Source organism: Alexandromys fortis, unplaced genomic scaffold, assembly GCF_014885135.2.
Source record: "Alexandromys fortis isolate MF-2015 unplaced genomic scaffold, M_Fortis_MF-2015_v1.1 scaffold_111, whole genome shotgun sequence".
NCBI classification, from domain to species: domain Eukaryota; kingdom Metazoa; phylum Chordata; class Mammalia; order Rodentia; family Cricetidae; genus Alexandromys; species Alexandromys fortis.
In genome coordinates, this window is record NW_026067996.1 from 912510 (window position 1) to 939326 (window position 26817).

The 26817-nt window shown below is 46.3% G+C and overlaps 1 protein-coding gene across 1 annotated transcript in view; it reads right to left on the minus strand.

Annotated features, from left to right (window-relative positions):
* The window catches only part of Nup210 (nucleoporin 210), a 95265-nt gene that overhangs the window by 63638 nt on the left and 4810 nt on the right, over window positions 1-26817 (minus strand). The window contains exons 2-6 of the mRNA XM_050160327.1: window positions 19651-19787; window positions 17295-17426; window positions 7716-7812; window positions 5482-5632; window positions 3700-3832 (exon numbers count right to left, since the gene is read on the minus strand). Of these exons, the coding sequence (XP_050016284.1) occupies window positions 3700-3832; window positions 5482-5632; window positions 7716-7812; window positions 17295-17426; window positions 19651-19787 (650 nt within the window). The remainder of the gene's footprint in view (window positions 1-3699; window positions 3833-5481; window positions 5633-7715; window positions 7813-17294; window positions 17427-19650; window positions 19788-26817) is intronic.

Genomic DNA, 26817 nt, shown 5'->3' on the forward strand with positions numbered 1-26817 from the left:
GACATCAGGCACACAGTGGTGCTTAGATAAACATGCAAGAAACACCCACACATTATATATCTAAGAATATAAATATGCATACACATATATACATACATATTTTTTTTATTAGAAACTTCTGGGGCAAGAGAAGAGGCTCAGTGGTTAAGAGCACTTGTTTGATTTATTCCCAGCACCTACATGGAAGCTCATAAATCATCTGTAATGCCTGTTCCACGGGATCCAATGTCTTCTTCTGCCCTCTGCAGGAACACACATGGAGCACATACATGCAGGCAAAGCATCCATACACATAACTAAAAGATTTCTGCAGGTCATCCAAACTGTCAACATCTATACTCAAACCAAAATACTCATCTTGAAAAGCTGCTATAAATTCAGAATTCCTGACTGGGAAGGGGTGCCTCTTTGATCACTTTCAATGAATCTTCATGCTTTTCTATTTGAGACAAGGCCTTGATCCATAGCCCAGGCTGACTTTGATAGCGTATTCTACCCCAGGATCATCTATATTCATGATCTGCCTGCTTCATCCTCCTGAGGGCCTGATCAGAGACACTACCATGACCAGCCACAGATTTCTTTAATGTGAAAGTCTCAGTGAAATTCCCAATTTCTAGACTTCATAAATTTATGAAAGAAAATGCCAATTAATGTAAGTTGGATATTAATTTCCAAACAGAATGGGTAAATCCAGCTCTGGAAGTTAAAAGATATGCCAACAACTAAACATGATGAAAGCACTCAAAAGACAGGGATGGGGAAAAAGACCATATGAAGAAAATGGCGGGGGGCCCACCTGTGTACTCTGCTCCTGGTAAACCAATGCCGGCAGGCTATTTCCCAGGGCATTCTCCAGAAGCCTCTCCATGCCTGGCCAACATCATCAACCATCACATAGGCATGTGGCCAACCTATGAGAGCAGGGGACTCGCCTCTTTCTGGCTCTGGGATGTCTCTCCTGGGCTATTACCCTCAATTTTTACGGCAGATGAGTCACCAAATCTCCAAAGTTTCTGAACCTTTGGAAGGTCTAATTCTCTGAGCCATGAACCACTATGCTAGCTATTTACCAAAAGGCCTGACAATAGAAATTTGAGGAAGAAAAGGGCTCTGGGCTCACAGTTTGAAAGGCACAATAGGGGAAGTATGAGGCGGCTGGTTACACACATCCACAGTCAGGAAGCAGGGCCGGGTAAACTTGGGTGCTGATTTATGATAAGCTCCTTAAAATACCAGCCCAGTGCCTCCCAGCCATGCTGGCTTCCCCTCCTCTTCCAACCTGGCCAGTGTCATCTCTAATAGACCCTGTATAGTAGACCATCTCCATCTTATTGCTAGAAGAAATACAAAGCCCAGACACTATCCTTAGTATGTTTTCCTGACTTTCTTTTGAGGAGACAGGAGCAAAAAGATAATACTCAGTAGGACTCTATAGTTCTGTGGCCTTCAGGTTTTCCTCTGTGTCCCTGCCTACACCAGGGAGTCTTCAAGAAGCTCACCTCCCAGGGCTGCCGAGTTCTAAAAGGAAGAGTTCTCAGAACTATTCTGACCTTCAGAGGTGCTCAGTCCTAGTGAAACACTTTCGGCAATGTCCACCTGTAGGTACAATTTCTTCTCCAGGGGAATGTAAGCAAAAGCCACCTTTCCTCCCATGAGCCCAATGAAAAGCAGAGGCACAATTCCACCAAAGTTTACTCTGGGGAACCAAGGAGTTTATTGGACTTCCTTACAGAGCACAGGTGAGGAGTTGCTTACAGGGATGTGGGCATTCCTCCCGCAACCAGCTCAAGCCTTACCCAGTAGGGATGTTGGCTTTCCTGTAGGCCCATGCAGTTAAGGCAGCCAGGTGGCAGGAGCAGCTGGATACTCAGGTGAGAAGTCCCTGTGCCTTTCCTCCTCTCTATGTGGGATGTAAACTGTAAGTGAACCTAGCTGGGATGATCTTTTGCAAGGGGCACACATGAATGTCCCAAGATGTTAGTTGCTTAGCTCAGAGGACAACCACAATGCTACCCTTTCCAAGTCCTCATCTTTCAAGACAATGCCATTCCTGGCTTGTATCCTTGCAGAATTTTATACAACCTGCTTGTGTTCTCTGTCTTTTCACTCTCCCAATCACATTCCTTCTTACGCTGTCACATTGGTGACCACAGAACTCCACTTCCAACTGCTTCACCAAGTCCCAGAAAACCTTGCCACAGTCTTAGAACCATCCTTGTCCTTCCATAACTTCTTTCCTCAGTCAAATGTGATATCAAGCTTTGACAGGACCCTTGGGCTGGGCTCCCTGCACATTCTCTTGTACAGTATCCTTACTCTGACTGGACGTCATGCAAAAGGCTGATCTACCTGCTCAGCATGCAGCAGACACTCACAAAACACAAGCTTCTTCCTTCCCTCTTTGTCCTCAGAGAACTGGGTACAGAAACAGGAGGTAGGGACCAAGCAATACCTACTCCAGGATGACTAATCAGACACTGCTGGTGGTTCATAGACGTGGTACCTCTCAGGTTCCCATCCATGAATTGCTATGCAACCTAGAATTCAATGTAAGAAACTGTAGCCTTAAGTCTCTTGTAGGTAGCAGCATCTACAGGCCTCTTAAATGCCACCTGCCACTCTGGTGGTCACCTGGGGAGTCATGTGCTGAAGCCCTTAGATGAACAACCCTGAATGCAGCACACTAGTCTTGAGGTCCTCTGAGCACTGTGTTCTGAGACCATACTCCTTCATCTATGAACTACATTGTCAGGATTCCTAGGAGGACCAGCTCATCTACCCTCACCTTCTAAAATACCATAGAATTTCCAGAATAGCTCCACTCTTGTCAATCATGTTTTTCTCACATCCTGAGCAGAAATGGTCCACCCAAGACAAAGCTCAACTTTGCTCATCAGTCAGAGGCAGGCCATGGGCACATCCTGGTCTAACGTGAGCCAATAGGTCTGAAGTTGCTCTAAATGCAGCCAGAAGAATTGAAAACAGGGACTCAGCTATAAGCACACCCATGTTCATAGCACTCTTCATGACAAAAAAAAAAAAAAAAAAAAAAAGATGGAGCCATGCCAACTGTCAAAGGACAGACAGATGAATAAAATGTGGTCTGATACCTCAAGGTCTAGACAGCAACGGACCTTGAGGACACAGTCAATAGGAGCCCAGTTGCAGAACAAGTACACAGGATTGCATGTAACTGAGGCCCCCAGAGCAGTCAACTTCATTAGACAGTGGTTAGTGGGTGTTGGGTGTGAAGGAGGGGATGGGGTGTGTTTATTAATGAGGACACTGAAAAAGTTCTGGAGATGGATGAGGTGACAGTTACAAAGTGCTATGAAGGAATGTAACGCCACTGATCTGTACACACAAAATCTTTACAGCGGTGAACTTCCTGTGCTGTGTATTTTATCACAGTAAGAAACAGGGAAATGGCTGAAGAGAGAGTTCAGTGGTTATGATCACCAGCTTCTTTCACAGAAGACCCAGGGTCAGTTCCCAGTACCTATACAGCAGTTATACCATAGTGGCTAACTCCAGTTTTCCAGGGGATCCACTGCCCTCTTCTGGCTTCCACAGGTACTGTGTGCACAGAGCTCCACCCCTCAATATTCAGGCAAGACACCCATATACATAAAAAATAAAATACTTTTTAAAAGAAAGAGGGAAACATCTAACATGACTTCTCAGTCACGAATGTACCTGTAATTTTCCCTTGCCTGATCTTCTGAACCTTGTAGCGAATGGACGTCCCCACCAGCAGGTAGACATCATAGGCTGGATTCAGAAGGATATTCTCCAAGATCAGCAGCCTTACCTCCGCAGGGCGAACATTCTTAGCATAGAGAAAAGGAGAAAGAAGGTGAGGTGGGGTGAGGAACCAGAGCAGAGGAATTGTGGGTAAGAAAGGTTTAAGGCTTTTTGGTTTGGGGGTGATAGTGGTATGCTCTGTGGCTATGTGTGCACGTGTGTGCGTGCGTGTGTGTTTTAATAATATGGGTGTGCTGTTTAGACTGCATGTGTGTCTGTGCACCACATGCATACCTCATTCCCACTAAGGCCAGAAGAGAGTGTTGGATACTCTGGAACTGGAGTTACAGATGGTTATGAGCTACCACGTGGGTACTGGGAACAAAACCCAAATCCTCTGCAGAAGTAGCAAGTGCTCTTAACTGCTGAATCATCTCTTCAACCCATGGTTGTTTTGTTGTTATTGTCTGGGTTTTTTTTTTTAACACTTGTTGTCTCGTAAATTATGTGTATGTATGTGTGTCTTTGTGTGTATATGCTACATGTGTGAGTGTGCCTACGGAGGCCAGGGGCTACCCTATATCTAGATTCTGAGCCACCTGATGTAGTTATTGGGAAATGAACTTGAGCTCTTTGTAAGATCAGCAAGCACAATTAAGTACTAAGCCACCTCTAGAGCCCAATTCGTTATATTTTTATGCAGAGCTGGGGACTGATACGAGGACTGGCCCATACTAAGTACACTGCTCAGGTATAGCTAAAGCCCCAGAATTGTTTAATTTTTGACTTTTGAGTATGTCCTTACTGAGACATGGAGAAATAGGATATCACTTTTATCTCCTAAACCCCAGGAGAATCCCATGGGTATGGTATCAGGATGCATTTAAAATTGTCACTGAAAAAAACATATGACTACTCACTGTACCTTTCCCATGTCCTATCTTGATTTAAAGTGACAGTAACTACACAGAAAGAAACCAGAGGAGCCAAGAGCAATGTCTACAGATGCTGTGGCTACCAGTGCTTAGGCTCTCACTCCACAAATGCTCAGAGGTCCAGGATGACCGGAAAGGGGGACTGCTGTGTGTACTCAGTTCCTACTCCCTGGTCTCTTCCCCAGCTCACCCCTCAAGTCCAGTCTAGACCTCAGGAGCAACCTGAGAGACTGAGCAGAAGGATGACAGGGTCTCCTGTCCAGTGTACCCTGGGTGCCAGATTCCCCAGGAGCTGTGGCTTTCATTGTCAGAGAAAACTGATGGCAGAAATGATGCTTGTTGACAGGAATGACAATAGACCTAGAATTTTCTGGGTGGATTTATGGCCATCTTCCATCTCCATAGATTTGCTTCAGTACCCCAATGGCCTACACAGGTCTGGACACAGGGCAGGTGCTGCCTAGCAAGGCTGGCAGGAAAAGCCTTTTACTAACTGGGGAAAGGTGGGGAGAAACAACCATCCACAAAAAGCCATGAAGCCAGTCTCAGATGGTAGGTGTGCCCCTGCATCAGGATGGAGAGCACTTCCTGGAAATGAGGTATCTCCTTCAAAACTGGGGAACAGATACTGTGACATCTGTGACACTGACTCCTGGAGCCTCAGCCTCCCTTCCCTATGCCATGGCTCACACATCAAACAAACAGAAAGACACAAAAGTCATAACTCCCTCGAGCCCGTTCTGTAGTCCACTGTCATCCTTACCCCACTGTGGGGACAGTACAGTGAACTTAGGCCCACCTTGTAGACAGCCTCCTGAATGCGAGCCTTGAGCTTGGAGCTTCCAGTCTTCATCCCAGACACTAGGATGGTATCGCCCTGCTTGGCTGCCTTCTCCATCTCTGAGATGTAGGAAGGCGGGATATACGTAGATTCCAAGAAGGTGAGAATTCTGAAAGGAAAATACATCATGAGACTTGAGCATAGAATTTCTCAGAACCCAGTGTGGCATTCATTATTATCAGGGTCTCCTCCTGATAGACCCCTGAATAAGGGGTGCTGTTGTCAGAAACCATACTGCCTGAAAACATTAGAAACACATCTTTGCCACTCTCTGAGTCAGAGCAGCAATGTGTCTGTGGAATACACCTGATCTTGGGAATGGACACTCTATCAACACTGGAATTTCAGACAATCAGCTGAGTCCACAAGGAAAACTCACATTAAAAGGCAAACCCAAGGTCCCAACTCAAAAAGGGTCAGTAATGATGATCAGCTTAGCAGAAAGGTCACATAGTGAACCCTACTGGCTTATGTGTCCCTACCTTGTCTTTCTTTCAGCCAGCATTCACAACAAGCCCCCTGCTCTGCCCAAAATGGAGCAGCCTGCAGGACACGCTTACTGCCTCCCCAGGATGAATCCTGCGCTGTGCTAAGCTGTGGTTAATCATCCAATTGCTCAGTAACAGAGTGCAGCCTAGTATGCACATGACCTAGGTCCCATGCCCAGGACCACACCAGCATCAGACACACACCACCTGGACTGTCATTTTCATAAGTGTCAAGATCCTGAAAATCAAAGAAAGACCAAGGGATTGTCCAGGCTGACAGGGAAAAAAAGAAAAAGGAAAGTGACAGCATGTAGTATGTGACCGTGGGTTGCTAGTATACGTTCTGAAGATAGCATGCATATGGGTGAACTTCCTGATTTTTTAAAAAAATATTTACTTTTATTTTGATGTGTGTCTTGCCTGCATATATCTGTGCTCCATGTACATGCAGTGCTTGTGAAGGTCAGAAGAAGGTGTGGATCCCCTGGAACCAAAGCTACAGATAGCTATGAGCTACAAGGGTGCTGGGAATCAAACCTGAGTCCTCTGTAAGAGCAGCCAATGTTTTTAACCGCTGGGCCATCTCTCCAGCCCCAAATTCCTGGTCTTGATAACTGTATTGTAGATACTCAAGAAAATATCCTAATGGTAGTGGAAACACAGTAAAATGAGCAAAGGTAATTAGACATCTCCCAGGCCAACAGGCCCTCAGGTAATTTAGGGAAAAGTTTTCTGCGCTACATTGGCATTTTCTGTAGGTTTTAAATTGAATCGCTCTATTACCACTCCAGCCAACAAACAGAGCCTTTAACCAGGGCTTTAAATGTAAGGCGTATGTCTTAGGAAAGAAACTTAAAAAGAAAAAATTTCTTTTACATTTATTAACACCCTAATCCGTGTGCATGTGTGTGCGCGCGCATGCGTGTGCTTGTGAGTGAGTGATGGCTCAAGTAAAAAGGTCAGAGGACAACTTGCAGGGGTCAATTCTCCTTCTTCCATGTAGCATGACCTGGGGACTCACATCATCTTGGTAAGAAGACCCTTTGCCCGCCAAGCCATCTTGCTGACTCAGAAAGAACTTTTCATTCTGTCAGTTATACATTTGACTCATCACAGGCTCAGCAGCTTCCATGCTGAGTACAAGTGCCAACTGAGCCACTTACCAACAGGCCCACTCTCTCCAAACCTCAGTTTCCCTGGCTGGAAAGTGGAAAGGTCAGAAGTGGCATGGGCCAGACAGATGCTGGGGGAGGGGTATAATGAGTCCAGATGCACTGACACCCTCTCTTTATGAGTCTGTCTGTACTCTGTTGGAGACCCAGCTTATTCTAAAAACTGTTCTTGTTGCTGGCCTGTCCTCTTAGCCAGAACTTGCCTCCCCTTTAACTTTCTCACCAGGGAAACACTTCCCTCTAGGGTCACCCACATGTCTCTTGCACCCCAAGTCAGCCTTTCAGAGTTCTGTGTCTTCTTTGTTCAGCTAGATATCCCAATATCTCTGACAAGTTCCCATAGCATATACCACAATGCACCACAGAGGCTGCTTGCATGCTTGGGAAGCACTAAACTCTTCTCAATCAATCACTGTAAGCACCAAGCATCCTGGGAGGTGCCCTAGCCTTTTCACTGACAGGAGAAAGCCTAAGGACCTCAAATTTCTGCATCTACTCAAAGGTAGCCAGGCCTTGTCGCAGAGCCTCTTACCGTAGGGCATTGTGGGAGTCTGAGAATCCATTGGCCTCTGTATCCTTCACAATTGTCCAATCAAAGACCAGCCCTGCCAGGGTGCTGAAGGTATTCCCTGTAAAAGAATTTAGAGGCAGAAATGCATGAGTTTGCTCCCTAGTGTCCAGGGACAGGGAGATGGCAATTCTGACTACTACATGCAGACACAGTGCTCAGCACCACACCCCTGCAAGGTACACACCATGACCTCCTTTTCGGAAAGAGGGAACTAAGGCTCAAAGGAATGGTGGTACTTGCTTCTTACCATAAAAGGCTGAGTCAAGATTTGAACTCAGGCCTGCCCCTCCCCACTTAACCTTGAACCCTCTGTAGGTGTAGACACCTTAGGAGGCCACTGACACCTAAGCTATTAATCCTCCTCCTTGTCATCTCCTGAAGACAGAATGCCTCCCTTCAAGGTACAGGAGCATGGGAATACATCTCAGCAGCAGGGGCCACAAAGGGAGAGCAAGGCAAAGCTCCTCACCTTTCTGGAGTCAAGAATTAAGGACAGAGGGAAGAAATGGAGACAAGATACAGAACATAAGGGCATGCTCTCAATGGCTGTTCAGCCTGGAACCATCTCCTGACTTTGCACCCTGTCGAAAGCTCATGAAGCCATCAACTGACAAGGTCAGATCCTTTATGACCCATCTTGGAATGCTCCTGCACCTGTGTCCAAGTCAACAAGAGCCTATGAGAGACAGTTCAGACCCAAATCCTAAAACAGGATCTTTATTTAGTCAGACCACCCTGGAATCTCACGTTCTCCACCCAAGATCTCAAAGGCCAAATCAGAGGCTAGAGGGCTGACTCAGGGGTTAAGAGTGCTGACTGCTCCTCCAGGAGATTCAAGTTTGGTTCCCAGAATCCACATCATGTGGCTCATAACTCTAGTTATGAGCCTGTCACTCTAGTTCCTGGGAATCTGACGCCCTCTGGATTGTGTAGGCACCTGCATGTAGGTGGTGTAGCTTGAAAACTCAGACACACACACACACACACATATATATATATACAGATTAAAGTAAAAAGTCTTTGTTTTTAAAGCCCAAATCAAACCACACTTAGCAAAAAGGCCAGACAAAGATGGTCTTGGCCTTTACTTCTTGGGAGACTAGAAGAAGGGGCCCTCTTCTTAAAGTTCCTTGGGCATCTTTCCACATCTGGACAGGTAAGCCTCATCCAGAAAGGGTGAGGGTACAGAGAAGTGTTGAACAGACAAAAAGCTATGGTTTTAAAACGCTAAGGAAACCCTTGGACCAAAGAAGCTTGTTTCCCTAACACCACAAGGCAGATACTGAAATCCACACCTTGAACATGCATGGCAAGGACATCAGAGGTGCTCTCATCAACCCAGCTGCATCATTGCATGGGGGCTGAGCCCTTTCTACCACACCCCAGAAACAAGGTGCACACCACCTCACAGTGTTGTCCCTTTCTGGGACACAGCTGGGACCACAGGAACCTCTTTTGTTTTCCCCCCCATGGTAAGCCCACACAGCCCCAGGCTAGTCCGTTTCTAGCTCCTCATGGCAGAACTAAACAAGTTGACCCTGTAGGATGCTGATGGAAACAAGGGGATACCATTTAGGTTATATAATCACTACTAGCCATTCAATATGATAACCTAATGGGTGGTCTACTTCCTTGACCATGGCCATTTGCATTATCAAGAGTACTCTAGGAGTTCCTCCTGCTTCACTCCAGACCCCTTTCTCTATTATAAAATGGGATCAAAAACTCCATCCTATGGATCTACTGGATCAATGCAGGAAAGTGTCTCCAGTGGGCCACAGAGATGGTTTAGTGATTAAGAGCTACTTAGAGATGTTATATACTTAGAGAGGATCTGAGTTTGGTTCCCAGTACCCACAATGGTGAACAGTCACCTGTAATTCCAGGTCCTAACCTCCAAGAGTACCTGGAGGTCACAAACCCACACATACACATAATTCAAAATAAATCTTAAGACAGAAAGTGTCCTCAGTGAGCAGGAGGGAGAAAGTGTCTTTAGTGAGCAGGAAGAAGAGGAGGGCAGGAGAGGCAGACACCCCATACGAGGCCTGTCTCGTAGAATGGGGCAGCACACATGGCTCCTGGGTTGAGTTGTTAGCACCTCTCTCAGCCCACCCTGTTTCCCACATTCACAAGATTAGAGGAGACTCCCAGAGTAGGAAGAACTTCTTAAAGTTTCACCAAATCGGAAGGATGTGCATGGGGAACTGACTAGAATTTTCCAGGGCCCCTGTATTTGCAGATATTCATCTTTTATGCAAGACAGTAGAAAGTGCCAGAAGGTTAAGCAAACAAACAACAAACAAAGAAACAGGAGACCCTTCCGAAAGTATGGAACCAGCTGAGGGCATGCTCCCTCAGGGAGTGAGCTAGTTGAAAGGTGATGACAGACCCACAGAGGGGACTTGAAACCCTGCCCTGTAACTTAGGACACAAATGGGCCAGGAATAGCCAACTACTGTTTTTTCCCACTAGCCATTGCACCACCAAATGGCATCCCACCTAGGTTGGGATGTAGAGAACTCAAGTCACATCCTTCCTTCCTAAATGGGTGGCCTTTCCCTACACATGCACCCAACTCAGCCCACTAGGAGTCCTACAGGGAGAGGATGTAAATGGTTAAGAATGAGGAAAGGGAACAGGAGGATCCAGGGAACCAAGAGTCAGAGGGAAGTGGCATAGAAGCCATTCCAGGATGCATGAAGGTGGCAAGGATGCAGCACCCAGAATTGCTAAGGCTCCATGTCACCAGCACACACTCCACTATTCAACCAGAGTCCACAATTATGGACTTCCAGAGAGCAGGAATTGAGCATGAAGTATGAAGCCAAGCTGGCCACTTCTGAGCATAGGACCCTGTGGGAACCTGTCCTGTGTGCAGGGTGGACACTGATTACAATGGCTCCCTTGCTGTGGCCTGCAGCGCTTCAAGAAGGGAGAGTGAGGGAGGGACCACCAAGTAAGCCTGCCCCAGGAGTGACATGGGGGTAGGGTGGGGTTATATGTTTATAAGATGCAAAAGGCAAAATGGCCCCACAGATCAGGCCCAAAGTCTTGCTTCTCCAGTTGAGAAGTAGTTATGAGCAACATGTGTGCAACCCCAAAGCCTCACAGTCAAGAGATATAAACCAGGAGACCCAGGAGCTCAGAAGTCGTACATAGCACACAAGGGAGGAGGGTCACAGAAAATCATTATATAACTCAAATGAACAAACACATGTCCGATGCTCACTGGCTCCAAAGTCCAGAAGTAGTGGGAAGAATAAAGCCAAGAGCTAAGCTCAACAAAGTAAAACAAGCCCTGAACACCACGGCCAGAAAGGCCTGAGAGAAGTCAGCGGGAAAGAGCAAACTGTGCCTGGGAAGCCAGGGCAGACAGGGAGGAGGAACATCTGAGTAGAAAGGCCTGGAGGATGCAGGGCTCTGACAGCAAAGACTTGGGCCCAGAACCCCCATCCCAAGGTACAGCACAAGCACAGGGATGAGGGTATCTCTGGGGACCTGGAGCATGCTCAGTTCCATTTCACTGATGCGCATGGTACATGAGGGATGGGAAATCACTCTGGAAACAACATCATGTCAATAGGGCAGTGTCTTAGTTTCCAGCTCTTAAACCGTGGCTTGTTTCTATGACTAAATGTGGGGTCCACAAAAAACATTTCTACATAGGGGCAATGACCAGAAAATAATCAAAGCTCAAATGTGTAATGTTGTACCCCATAAGTTTACTGCAACCTTGGTTTTGAACATGCGACATGTGCACTTTGGTAGGCTTTTTGTTCTGTTTTTGTTTTTACTGAAACAGGGTCCTACTGTGTTGATCAGGCAGATGTTGAACTCACAGAAGTCCACCTGCCTCTGCTTTCCCAGGGATGGGATTAAAGGCATGAGCAACTACATCTGGCTAACATGAACACTTTGCATGGGGCATTCTACTGTGCTCAGATTTGAAACCACCATGTGTTATAAATGCAATGTTTTAATATATGTACAAAGTTTTCTGTTCTTAAAAATACCATAATTGGGTCTAAAGAAACAGCTCAGTGGTTAAGAACACTGGCTGCTTTTCCAGAGGACCAGGGTTCAATGCCCAGTACCCACACGGCAGCTCACAACTGTTTGTACCTCCTATCCAGGGGATACCACACCTTCACACAGACATGCATGCAGGCAAAACACCAAAGTACAAATAAATAAATATCATAATTGTTTAAGAAAAACAAGGATTTTTTCCATATTTTCCAGACATGCCTCGACACATATCAAATTGGTTTATCTTTGGGGTTTTATCGTGTTATAATTTTGATTTTAAAAATTGTTCCATGAGACTAGCTCAGTGGGACATGCCTGTAAACCCAGCACTTGTGCAGTAGAGGCAGGAAGAACAGGGGTACAAGACATCCTCAGCTACAGCAAGTTTGAGGCCAGCCTGTGCTGGCCTTGTCTCAATGCCTCTCTCACCTCGAAATATTGCTATTTGAGTTGCCAACTAAAGCTGCATAGAAAATTAGTATGTGAATTTTGGCTTGGGATTTCTGAAATGGCTCTAAAAGCATTTCTCCCATCTTGCACTATTTATGCAAAGCAGCATTTCCAGCACTCAGAACTCAAAAAACCAAACCATCCATCAGCTGAAAGGCATAGCAGACACTCTGTCACTCTGTGTCCTACAGACTCAAATACCCAGATGGCATTTATTTCTTTATGTAAAAGCGAGCAAGTGCACCCATCTTGTTAAGTCTGCAAATTTGATTTTAGCTTTGATAAATGATAAAAGTATACAAACACAAAAGCATTGTTTCAAAATAAATGCATGATTTATTATGAGTAAAAAATGGACTTAATGCTTACTTTGAGGTTTTTTTTTTAAAGATTTATTTATTATGTATACAATGTTCTGCCTGCATGTATGCCTGTAGACCAGAAGAGGGCACCAAATCCCATTACAGATGGTTGTGAGCCCCCGCGTGGTTGCTGGGAATTGAACTCAGAACCTCTAGAGGAGCAGCAGCCAGTGCTCTGAACCTCTGAGCCATCTCCCCAGCCCTACTTTGAGTTCTTATATACCTGAGACCACATGAAAAGTGCTCAGGGAAAAAAAGGGGGGGGGCTACAAGAAGAGAATGTGTAAGGGGTCCTGTGACAGTCCATTTTCAGTTTCTAAAATAGAACACATCCATGACAGAGCAATACAATTTGGATCTTGAATTCCCCCAAAGACTTGGTCACCAGCCTGTGGCACCATTGACAGTGGGAGCATGCCATTGCAGGGGATACTGGAAAGCAATAGGGTCAAACAACCATGGCTAAAACTGCTTAACTCATGAGCCAAAGTAAACTTTTCTTTGTTCTAAGTTGATTCTTCAGGTATTTAGTCAGAGTAGAATGCTAACACAGGTAATTATAAAGGAAACCAGTTTGCTTTAGCTCATGATCCAAGAGAATGGATATGCAAAATTGGTTGTCACATCCAGTGAAGACCTCATGTCAAGATACCTCATGAGGGATCAGGGACATGGCTCATATATACAGTACTTGCCTAGCATGCATGAAGCCCTTGGTTTGAATCCCAGCACTACAGTAAACTAGCTTTGGTAGAACATGCGTATAATTCTGTTGACAGAGGTCTCTGTCCCCTCTGGTTCTGCAGCCATTTAGTCCCAAAGAAACACACAGAGGTCTACATTAATTATAAACTGGTTGACCTAGTTCAGGCTTCTTATTAACTCTTATATCTTATATTAGCCCACAATTCTTGTCTGTGTTAGCCATGTGCCTTGGTACCTTTATCAGTGAGGCATTCTCATCTTGCTTCCTCTGCATCTGGGTCACGCCTGCAGAATGACCTTTCCTCTTCCCCAAATTCTCCTATTCTCATCACCCCACCTATATTTCCTGCCTGGCTACTGGCCAATCAGCATTTTATTAAATTAAATTATATTAAAATACAACTGACAAATCATTAAAGGGTATAAGATCATTGTCCCACAGCATAATTCCACCACTCTAGATGCAAAAGCAAGGAGATCCGAAATTCAAGGTCATCCTCAGCTACATAGTGAATTCGAGGTCAACCTGGGCTACATAAGACCCTGATTCATAACAAACATGTTGCTTCAATGTGGTGAAAATAAAGAAGGTTAGACAGGACAGATGGCAGATTTCCTAGGGAACAAAACAAAGCTAACTAGGCTGATCCAGCAAGAACTGCATTGGCCCCTCTTATGACCGAATCAGCTCTTAAAGGGAACACCACTCCCGAGCTCTCATACTCTGAGGACAGAACATTAACTTGAGCTTCAGGCAGGCAAATCACATTCAGACCACAGCAAGCAGATGGTCTATGCAGTGTGCAGAGAGCTGCCAACAGCCAGGAAAAGTACTGCAGCATGAGAGAACCAGAGCAACAGCAGCATACTCTGCCACTATGGGCCATGTGACCTGGCTAGTCTATGCAATGGGCATTACCAAACTTGCTTACACCCTGGCACAAGGGCTGGCATCCACAGGATCTCACACATCTGATAAGTTGCAGAGTTAGTGTTGAGTAACACCAGGGATCTATAGAGAAGACACAACCCTTCTCAGACAGTGAAGTCCACAAAGCTTACAAGGGTCAAAGTCACTCACAGAAGAGATCTAGACCAAAATAGACAACAAAGGTCGAAGCATGTCTGGCTGAGGAAAGCCAATCAGAAAGCATATCACTCAGCTGCTTCTTAAAGATTTATTTATATGTATAAATGCAGGCCTTGTATCAGTAGGAGGCTAGAAAGTGGTTTCGGATCCCCTGGAATTGAAGTTACAGATGGTTGTGAGCCACTATGTGGGTGCTGGGACTCTATAACCTGGGTCCTCTGCAAGAGCAGCCAGTGCTCTTAACTGCTGAGCTATCTCTCCAGCCCCACTCATCTGGGTTTACTCAAGAGAACCTAAAACATGTGTTTATACAGAAGCTCACAGTGGCAAAGTAGAAACCCAAAATTCCATCAGCTGATGGCTAGAGAAACAACAGTTTGTCCACACAGTGGAATGCTGTTTGACAGTAAAAAGAACAGACTTCTGTCACCTAGTACTAAGCCATGGATTGAAGGCACCAGGCTTAGTGAGAGAGAAGATAGGTCAGAAGGCTGTGTGGCTGTGCCATGTGACTGCACTTCCAGGAAAAGTCCAGAGCAAGCAATGCAGACAGAAACCTGACAAGGGAGGGAGGACTGTGCCAGGGGCTGGGCAGCTGGCAGTTAAGTGTTTACAGGTTTTGGGTTTCTTCCTACACTGATGAAAAGTTCTAAAATTAAACAGTCATATGGTGATGATGGTACAATTCTGTGAATTAAACCAGAACCCACTTTTTAAAAATGTAAATTCAGTTTGGAGAGATGGCTCCCTGGTTAAGAGCACTTGCTGTTCTTACAGAGGACAGAGTTTGGTTCCCAGCACCCACATAGAGGCTTACAACTCTAACTCTAGCTCCAGGTGATCAGAAGTCCTCTTCTGGACTCTGTGGGTACTTCAGATATGTGGTGCACACACATATGTGCAAACACTCATACACATAAAATAAGTAAATCTTTAAAAGAAATTAGAACCAGGTCATTTAATACATAAAAATCTCAGTAGGAATAATCTTTATAACTTCAGGTAGAAACTGCAGTGGTCAGCAAACTACAACCTGTGGAACAAATATGGTCCCTGTTTGTTTGTTTCCTTGCTTGCTTGTTTGTCTTTTGAGACACAGTTCCTCTGGTGTAGCCCTGGCTATCACTGAACTCACAAAGATTCATCTACCCCTGCCTCATTAGTACTGGAATTAAGGGCATGCTCCACCACCATCCAGTTCCCTGCCTGCTTTTATAGAATAAAGTTTTATCAGGACCCATCCACTCACTGCTGCATACCTTTGGCTACTCTGGAGCAACAAGGTCCCAGGTGAAAAGATGTGATAGAGGCATAGGCCCAGAAAAGCTTGGTCCCATTCACTATGCTGCCCAACACAGAACAAGATGGCCAACTTCTGACCCAAAGCAGGACCCCTGGAGTCAGGTCACAGCTCATATTCTGACTCAGTTACAAGACACATCTACCCCACCCTCATCCCAGTATACACCCATGTCTGGTAAAACCACGATCCTCACTACTCACCTCATCATCGTGTCTTCCTTGAAAGTTTTAACCTGCACCCTGCGCACCCACCTCAGCTGTCCCCAGGGTCTCTGCCCCAACTCTACTATCTCCTAGTGACCTGCAGATGCTTGGGACTGGAAGCAATTCTGATTCTTTAGTTTTCAGATCTGGGGATATATATTTTCATTGACTCTTCCAAGTACCGCAAGAAGCTTAAGACCAAATATGTTTTAGATCCCAGATTTTCCCACATGGGCCACTCATTCCATGCATATACCTTGCTTATTCACAGGAAGTATCCACACTGCCCAAAGTTCTGAGGGCAACGACCCATGCATTGAAGGCTTAGGTAACAGCCGTGGTGCTACACTAGTCGGAGGTGATAAACTTTTCTTTTAAAAATAATGTTTAAAGATGCACTTATTTTATGTATGTGGTACTCTATCTGCATATACACCTGCTTGCCAGAAGAGGGCATCAGATCCCATTCTAAATGGCTGTGAGCCACCATGTGGTTGCTGGGAACTGAACTCAGGACCTCTGGAAGAGCTGCCAGTGTTCTTAACCACTGAGCCATCTCTCCAGCCCTGGGAGAAGTTTTAAATAACTGTGGCCAAGTGGGGGGAGAAGTTAGGTCACCAGGGGCACGGGCTTGAAGGGGATTATCAGGACCCCACTCTTTCTTCCTTCCCTTTGCTTCCAGCTGCCATAAAGTAAGTGATCTCTCACGACTAAAGTATCCTACCCTGCCATGGGCCAAAACACATTGACTGGAACTGCTAAAAACAGGCATCAAAAATGTCCTGTTCTTGTCTGTCCTAGGTACTTTGTCCATCATTATGACAAGCTGAATGACACACTCTTCTTGGTCTCCTTCCAAGAGGTCAACCTCTAACCCAGACAGTCTGCTACCACCAGGCAAGGCCACACCTAGAATCCCACCCCAGAACTAGTCACTATCCATGCTAGTCTAGATGTAACACCCATTACACTGAGCCAGCAGCCCACAGCTACCCTCATCTATACATGTGTTTGGAGGGCTGGAGTGCTTAGGAAATCAGAAACAGCTTGGAAACTCAGAAGGAAAAAGGGGTTCCTACTGCCCAGTGTGGCCATCACCTCTGTGGACAGCTCTCCCACTTCTACCCAGAAGACAGCTCCTGAGACAGAGGTACCTGTCTCTGCATGGGCACCAGGCCTGCTCCCAGAGTCAGCTAACACCTACACACACACAGGCCAGGCCTCTGAACACGAGGAGGGGAATGTAAGCTACCTAAGAGATAGCTTCTACCCACTCTACTTCTCCCTTGGCAGTGGCTCCCCTTCCTGGCTGGAGCAGTAGCTAGTCAAGAGAGGACACAGTAACGGAGGCTGCAGCCAAGGCAGGAGCCTGCCAAGGGCAGCTGGTGCAGTCACCTTCTGAGTCCAGAGCCTGGATCTTCAGCTCCAGTGGAGAGTCTTCAAGATAGAGCTCACGGGTAGTAGAGACGATCTGAATGCCATGGATGAGATCAACGATGGCATCACAGCGCAGCACCTGGCCTGTGGCTATAGGGACAGAGAGGAGTCAGAACTGAGAATGGTGCCCAGCCACTGTCCCACCTCCAGGGCCACCTCCATGGTGGCGACTGTAGTAACCAACAAGTCAATACCACTAAGGAAGTGCTAAGGAGGTGCTGGATCACTGAGCTACATATTCAGCCCCTGCTATGGAATTGTTACTTTGATTTGATTTGTGTGTATGGATATGTTCTGTGTAAATGCCCCTGAACTAGTGCACATTAGTGCAGTTGACAATGGAGGCCAGAAGAGGGTGTTGGTTTCTTGGAGCTGGAGTTACACGCAGTTGTGAGACACGAAAGTGGCCGTTGGGAACTGAACTTAGGTTCTCTGCAAGGACAATACATGATCTTAATTGCTGAGTCATCTCTCCAACCCTACATTTTAAATGTTGAATACTATCCCCTCCTCCCACCAAAGCTTTTTGTTTTCGTTTTTGAAACAAGGTCTTACTGTAGCCCTGGCTGTCCTGGAACTCCCTACGTAGGTCAGTAGACCAGGTTGGCTTTGAACTCAGAGATTCACCTCTCTCTGCTTCCCAAGTGCTGGGATCAAAGGCTTGTGCCCAGCCTGCTATCTCACAGACATTTCATTGTGCTAAACATTTAATGTTCAGACTCAGTTCAGCGTAAGGAACACTAGTTTGGTTTTTCAAGACAGGGTTTCTCTGTTTAACAGCCCTAGCTGTCCTGAAACTTGCTCTTGCTCCAGACTGGCCTTGAACTCACAGAGATCTGCTTGCCTCTGCCTTCCAAGTGCTGGGATTAAAGGTGTGCACCACCACAGCCTGGCCAGGAACACCAGTTTTATGTACAGAACAACTTGGGCTATTTATCTTATTTCCTACCTAGCACAGATTCCCAGATTTGTTGGGTCACAGCATATCAAATTTATTGTTTTTTAAATTGTATTTTAATTATGTATAGGGTATTATGTATGTAATGGTGTATGGGTATGTGCCTGTGGTGCTCTTGGACATCAGAGGCTTCAGATCCCCCTGGAGCTAGAGTTCCAGGTGATTGGGGGCCATCTGACATGGGTTCTGGGAACTGAACTTGTGACCTCAGGAAAACAGGATGTGGTATGAATGGCTCTGATGTCTATCCAACTCATAGTTTTGTTTTGAGGTTGGTCCACTCTGGCTCTAAACTACTACACCCAAGGAATCCTCCTGCCTCAACAGTAAAATACAAGAATTTAAGGTTCTTGATACATGGGCTAATACCGATGAGCAAATGTTTCTATCTGGTGCCTGGGGATGGTCAGAATAACTACTTTTATACACGGCTGTCCTCACACTAGAGAGAGAGTTCTCCAGGTAATGTTATTGGTCTTATTTATGAGAAAGTAAATAAAAAAAATCTGTGCTTGTATCCATGTATAGTAGACAGACTTATGGAATGCTGATGTAGTAAAACAAGGATACCAGTGAAACGGCTACACAACCCTACAGACGAGTTCAATCCCTAGAACTCATGTGAAGGAAAAAGCAAAGAACTGACTCCATAAAGATGTCCCCTATGTCAAAGTGTGCTGTGCCACATGTTCCCCACCACCACACACAAAAGGAACAACTATAAGGAGCCAGCACCAGTGTGAGTCCTGATCTTGGTGAACAGAATACAGAGTCAGGCAATATGATTGACACTTCCCTTCGTGGTTACAGCCTGAACACAACTTCATTTTCCTGGAGGATTTTTTCCTCACACAACTTTAAATGTGGGTTCACAAGGTGACAATGAGAAAGCCAGAGTTTTCCTGTATGGATGGCTAGGTTAACTGTGCTAGGTTAATGCTTAGTTTCTGGTGTGAATTGGGTTTCAGAACACAGGAGACGGTTCTAAGCCAGCACTGCACCAGAACGCAAGAGGGTCTGGTCCTAGGGATCCTAGAACCAATCCACCACAGATACTGAGGAGAGCTGTATTCCTCATCTGCAATATGATAAATCAAATATGGGGAAAGACAAGTCATGGTTTCCTACTAGGTCAATTTTCTTCATTTTGATTTGACACCAGTTAATAGCACCTGGGGTAATAAATATTAATTTATGGGTTTTAAAAGTCAATGTCCACAAGGTAAAATGCTGCAAATTCGGGGGGGGGGGGGGGACCAGAACGGTGTTTCCTAGGCTCCAGGTAGAGGTCTCAAGGAGGTGTTTCCTTGTTTGACATCCCCATCAAGGATCTCCCATGGCACATGAAACCCTTACTGATGTCCTCTGCGAAGATGATGCTGGTCAGGCGGGCTGGTTGGGTCAAGCGGGCCTGCACCACTGCCTTCTGGGAGCACTGCTGTTCATTGGGGCCCAATGGCTCTATGCTGGCTACCTCTGGCCGGGTGGATGACCTGCAGTAAAAAGAGGAAAGATCACTTCCTGGAGCCATACTATAAGACACAGCCAGGCCCAGAAGCCAGAGCAGTAGAGGCAAGGAACATCACATATCAACCTAAAAGGAAAATGGAGAAGGAAAGTAGCCAAGTCAAGACCTTCTACTGTCAGGACCTCCCTAGCCTGAGCAGAGTCACTGTACACAGCCCCCACTGGGAAAAATCAAACCAGACACTGGGAACCTGGACATAGCCTTAGTATCCAACAGTCACTAACTGAGATATACAGAGTGGTATGAGGCCTCAGGGCGAAGGCCCAAGACCCCAGGGAAACCATAGTTAGTACTGCAGTTCCGACCCTCCATACACACACACACACACACACACACACACACACACAGTGAATTTTAATTTATACATTAGAGGCCCAAAAAGAAAGTAAGAGTGGTAACATAATAAAATACAAGTTATAATAAGACTGTAATGAAAGTTATTTTGTTGTTGTTTTGAGACAGGGTTTCTCCGTATAGCCCTAGCTGTCCTGCAACTAACTCTGTAGATCAGGCTGACTTCAAACTCAACAGAGATCCACTTGCCTCTGCCTCCCAAATGCAGGAATTAAAGGTGTGTACCACCACACCTGGCTATGAAAGCTATCTAAAACTTATCAGTTGAGTGGTTTACTTCTGGAATTTTCCATGTAATATTTTCAGCCTGTGAGTTATTCACGTAATTCCCCATCAGCAGAAAAGGTGCTTACACTTGAGGAAAAATACTGGTCTCTCAGCTGATCCAGGCTGGACTCAGAACACACAACCAGATAATGTCCTTTGTTACAATATGGCTTCTTCAGGGCCTGGAGACCACTAAGTATAATGACAACAATCGCAGGATCCCTGTGCACTTGGAGTTGGCATGGGGGGTGGGGAGATGAGCACATCAGCAGGTAAGTCAGGACAGACTGAAACACGGTGGGGAAGCCATCAGGTGTCACTGCCAGTTCCTTAATACAGGACAGCAACAGTCCCACGTCACAGTAAACTGAGCACAAATGTCAGAGTCTACCAGATGTGGCACTGCGGATGCTAAGTGGGTGTTCACTGTTACTGCGGGTCCCAGGGAATCCTTGGGATGAATGTCACAGAGATGGCAGGGTGATGGCAGGGGGACCAGTCCACATGTTCCTGAGGGGGAGAGCAGACAGGCATGCTGCACTCTGAGAGTAATCTGGACCAAGTGACCAAGGTCCCAGGGCAGGATAGACACGGAACAGAGTGCCAATACTCATTCCTCAGTTTTGCCCAGCTCACTCTTCAACACAGCACAGGTATGCTAGAGTCTGTCACAACTAGAAGTCAGCCACGATGGTGCTTGTCTGTAATCCCAACAATTCAGGATAATCTGTAATTCAAGGTCTTCAGTCACATAACAAGTTCAAGGGCAACCTAAGCTACATAAAATAGCAACAGAATACTGACTAAGACAACACCTGTTTCTTTCAAATCCTGTGTGGTACTAGGCTTTAAGATGTTTTACCATATTGAAGGCTATTGATTCTGAACTGATGATAAAGTAGCTCTAATTTGCATTCTAGCAATCTGCCCACTGATTCTTGGAGGAATGAGACAAGAAGCTGGCTGGGAGCTAGGAACAGGACACGGACAGTAGAGACCACCTCACTATGATATTTAGAGGACCTTTAGCCACAAGAGAAAAGGAATTGCAGGTTAGTGTGTTTCCCTGAACCTTGGCCCCAGTGTTCCGCCTCCTTCAGCCCCACCCCCACCCAAACATAACCACAACATCCTCAGACCTACTGGAAGGAGGTTTGGGCCCAAGCAGGGGTTACTGACCCAGGCCACATGACTAGCAGAAGTCTGAACCATCTGATGTCTGACCTCAGCTTAGAAGCCTCTCTCCTCTAACTTTCCCATCTCTGCCCCTTTGTGAATGCTGTCCTGGCACATCACATGCCCTTGTTACCAGCTTATCCTGCCCACCTTGAGGCTGACCAGAGGAAACTCCTCCTTGGGGATCCTCCTCTCCTTCCCCACTGCCTCTGGCCCTCCTGGAGTCTCTAATGCAGTCAGTCATTCACTGAATCCACGTGGAGTAGTCAGCTTTTCAAAAGAATGACAAAATATCTTTCAAAAATTCAGAATCTAAGGTGATGCTTACTTAGGCCTGAGGTTTCAGAAGTCTAGTCCATGGTTAGTTGGTTCTTTTGGTTTGGGTATGTGGAGACCACAGAAGCTGTTCACAAGGGGAGACAGGCTGGCTGGAGTCCCAGAAACCCTGCAGGGACACATTCCTAATGGCAACTTCCTTTCTCTAAGCCCCACTTTCTCAAGGTTCTGCTGACTCCCACACCTGAAGCCCATGGGCCTCAGAGGGACATTAAAGATCAAAATCATGTGAGAATCTGCTGGATTATCTGTGAAATCTGAGAAGAGTTTAGCACAGACATGAACCTCTGTCCTTGTGGAGCTCATGCTTCAGAGGGAGGCAAACAGGAAAAAACAGGGTCTTAGGAAGGGGGACTCGGGGCTTGGGTGAGCATGAACCAGGGAGGGGAAGCCTCTAACTTCCAGTAGGACGAGGTGTGGCTGAGGGATTTCATGCTTTTGGAAGAAAGGCAGGTCTGCCACCAGTGCCAATCAGTGTTACCAACTGAGGCAGCCACATGGTTTCCTTCCTTTTTCTGTTAGCATTATGCTGAGTTTACTTTTGCATCAAGCCAACTCATGTTCCTGGGATTTATCCTCTTGCTCATGCTGAGCTATCCCTGTCATTTCTCCGGATTTAACTCTCACACTGTGGTGAGGGGTTCTGTGTTGGGGTCTGTGATTTTCCTTTTCCTAGACTGTGTCTGTCTGTGGGCAGTTGTGTGGGACTCCTGAACCGAGTTAGGGACTGTCTGCTGCTGTACTTCCCTGCCTGGGGAAGCAGTAAGATCTGCCTCAAAGGTTCACAGGAGGCTCAAAGGAGAAGCTTTGTTTACACCAAAGTTTTTAGGTACAAAGTAAATTTTAGCAACTGTGTGGAGTGGACCAGAAAGTCTTGGGGGCTGCATGGCTTTCCAAGTGTGTTCAAAACTGGCTCAAAATTTGTACCCTGCAAGCAGGTCAGGTGATGGGCTCACAGAAGCGGAAACAGGGCTCAGTGACTGTCATACAGCCATGCCACCTCCTCACAGTCTCCTGCCTTGTTCTTTCCAAAGTCCCCAGATGGGGCTGGAGAGGTGGCTCAGAGGTTAAGAGCATGGCCTGCTCTTCCAAAGGTCCTGAGTTCAATTCCCAGCAACCACATGGTGGCTCACAACCATATGTAATGAGGTCTGGTGCCCTCTTCTGGCCTGGAGGCATACACACAGACAGAATACTGTATACATAATAAATAAATAAATATTTTTAAAAAAAAAGGCCCCAGATGACAAGAGCTGCCCTGCAAGACTAGGTCCGAAGGTACCCTCTCGCTGCCAATAGTACACAGGTGCAGGAAAGACAGTCACACCTGAGTGTCACTCATGCAGGGGATGCCCTTGACCTCCATTTACCCTTTTCTGTAACAGCACCTAACTCTCCTGTGTGGACCTGCCTAGGATGTCAATGGGTCCCTCAAGTTCTCACACTGAAATCTTAGCTCCAAAGATGACAGAACTGGGGAGTGATTAGTGTGGGAACAGAGTCTCCAGACAGGGCTCAGCGCCACTTAAAGAGGCCTCTCAGAGTTGCCTGGTTCCCTCCTTCCACCCAAGGATACAACAAGATTCTGGCAGTTTGCAACTGGGAAATGGCTTCATAACACAGTCACTTAGGCACCATCTGTGACTTCCAGCATTAAGGGAAATACATTCTCATTATTTCAAGCCACTCTTCTGTCTATAGGTTTGTAACAGAAGCCAGAAGAGACGGAGACCTCTTCCTCCCTCAGTTCAGGAGGATCCCAGAGCACTTGGCCTATGGATACCAACACTATGGGGGCCTGGCCAACAAAAACCTTGTGCACCCTGTCCACAGAGGGGTTTTGACTGTCACACATGCCTAGGGTGGGTTCAGTCGGAACAGGTGCTGTGGCTTATGCCCATACAGACTGGAATGTGGGAGGACAGTGGGCTGCAATGCATCTTGATACCCTGAGAGGGCCAAAGGATACCACAGCCAAGACCTAAGGACCAAGGAGCAGATCCTGGTGACCATGCATTCATTTCCAACCCCATTACAGAAACCTGAAACAAATCCTGCTTAAGAGACTCCTTCAGGAACCAAAATAACACCCCTCTATTGTACTGTAACCATTTTGGTTTGCATTTCCTGTTCCATGCAGCATCACAAGGCTGGAGAGGTGACTCCTCCAGGCTGAGCTCTTCAAGGTTTGCGGTAACGATTCTTCCAGACAAAGTACTCTAGTAAACACCACCATGGTAATGTTCATTATTATACAATTATTCTGTTCTGTGTCAAACAGTAAAGTGTGATGTGCACAGCTGTGTCCCCAACAGTCCTATTAGAATCCCAGGTGACACATGAGGAAACCTCCACACGATGTCACCATATCCCTAGTAAACAATGGTTTCAACACAGCTTGGTCAGGAAGGAATGATACAACCCTGCTGCTCCTTTGCACTGGGTACAGCACCCAAACACAGAGCTGAGAATTTCCTGTCCTACCTGGTGCCACCTGCAAAGAGGGTTGGGCTCCCAGACCCTGCAGAAGATGGCATCAGTCATCACCTGATCAGCCCCAACCCTAAATGCACCCTCAACTTTGTTTCTTAAAGTTAACTGATGTTTTTTCAAAGTTGATGAAGGAGGGAGCCAGGCACCATCTGAGGAGCCCTAGAGCACTTCACAGCCCTGCCACCCACTGATGGGAGGCTCCAGGTCTCAGGCACCTCAGCAGCAGTGGGCATCACTCCTGCAGAGCAGGTTTAGGGCCTTTTTAAAAAATAGCTGTAGGATTGAATGAGGAATATTTAAAGGATTAGAAGACAAATGAACTCTACTATCCTGGCTCTTGCTGGGCATCGATAGGAACACTATAACACTGGGAATCTCTTTCTATTCCTGCAGTTTTTAGCCAATAAGAGCAGCTGCCTGGACACCAGCACCTTCTCATGAACCTTCTTTGCCACTATGGTTGGGCTCTTAAATGTCCCCAAAAAGTCTTGTCCTGGACACCTAGTCACTGAGAGATAGAAGAACCCTAAAGAAGTTACTCCTGGTCCTGAATGAAGTCAGAACATTGGAGGCAAATCATTGGAGGAGATATTGGGACCCTAACGCCTTCCTCTCATCCCCCTTTTTACTTCCTGGCCACCACGAGGAAAACACCTGACCTTGGCTAATGACCCACTCCCATCATGATCTCCTGCCTCACCACAGCCCCAAACCATTTAGGGTGATCTCTCTGAAATGTGCACTAAAACAAAGTTTTTCCCCTTTAAGGTGCTGATCTTCGTCATTTTCTCATAGTAATGGAGACCTGATACACCTACCATGGGGCCTTCCCTATCACCAGACTCAGTACAATCATAAATATTCAAGCACCGCTTGTGTCTTTTTGTTACTTACTTTATGTGTATGAGTATCTTGGCTGCTTGCATGTCTGTGCATCATATGTGTGCCAGAAAAGAGCATGAGATCCCCCAGATCATATGTGAGCCTCCATGGTGGGTGCTTAGAATTGAAACCAAGTCCTCTTAACTGCTGAGCTGTCTCCCATTCCCTTTTAATTTCTTTTCTTTTTAAATTAATTCTCTTTTACTGAAAAGGTAATGTAAAAGGAAACCCTACACATCAGGGTAAATAGTTACTGTTGCGCTCTCCAGAAAATATTCTTTCCCTGGGGGCCCGTGCTTCCCACAGAAGCGCTCAGAAGCAGGCAAGCACTTAAGAGTGCTAAAAAGAGGAGGCTATGAAGAGGACAGTAACTTGGAAAATAAAACTTTTGGTTAATGTGTTTAAAAGAAAGAAAGAAAAGCAAGTGGGAGGGCGGTTGGCAGGGGCTGGTGCAGGAGGAAGTGGGGAGCTAGTGTTTAACGGTTAGGAGTTTCAGTTTTACAAGACAGAGTTCTGGATGGAGGTCAGGGTGCCCTCATGCACTGAGCTGGGCAAATGGTTAGGAGGCAAATTGTGAGTTGTATATTTTTTGTTTTAAAACAAAAGAGGGGCTGGAGAGACAGTTCAGTAGTTAAGAGCACTTACTGCTCTTGCAGAGAACCCAGGTTCAGTTCTGGGTACCCACCTGGTGACTCACAGCTGCCTTTAGCTTTAGTTCCAGGAGATCAACACTCCCTTCTGGCCTCCATGGACACCAGACATGCATGTAGTGCACATCCATACGCACAGGTAAACACTCATACACATATAAGAAAACAAATCTTAAGAAACTTCTCAACATATTGACTCAAGAAAACCTTTACTTTATGGATGTCTAAGGATCAAGAGTGGAGTATGAGAGGCTGGGGGTGTGGCTTGGTAGGTACAGTGTTTCCCTAGAATGTGTGTGGTCCTGGGGTCTAGTCCAGTACCACTAAAGAAATAATGAGGGAGAGTGAGCTTTAAAAGGGTGACACTTTGTCATCACCACGGCTGCATGAGACCCACCAGCACAGAAAATGTCCCAGCTCTCTGGGTGCCACTGCCTTTAAGGGAGCTCTCCCCTTTTTAGAACACAGGGCAGGACCTGGGCAGGGGTCAGAGGAACCCAGAGACTCAGGGAGGTCAGGCCAGAGAAGAATAATGGAAAAAAACAAGGGGGATGGTGAGAGAGGCTAAAAAGAGGGATGGGAAGAAGGGGACCTGGAGGCCAATGCAGTCAATGCCCTCTCCACACATCTGCAAAGATCACCTCTCATGAGTCTGCAGCATAGAAGCTACCTCAGGGTCAGGCAAAATAGGGGAACCCCACAAAGGAAGTGGAAGAAAACCACCCGGGCTCCAGGTCAGCTCAAGTCCACAGGCACTTTTCAGAAACCTCACTCCCACTGGTCTGATAAGGTGAGCACACAGTACCTCTTAAGAGTGCAGCCCCTCAAGAACCTCAG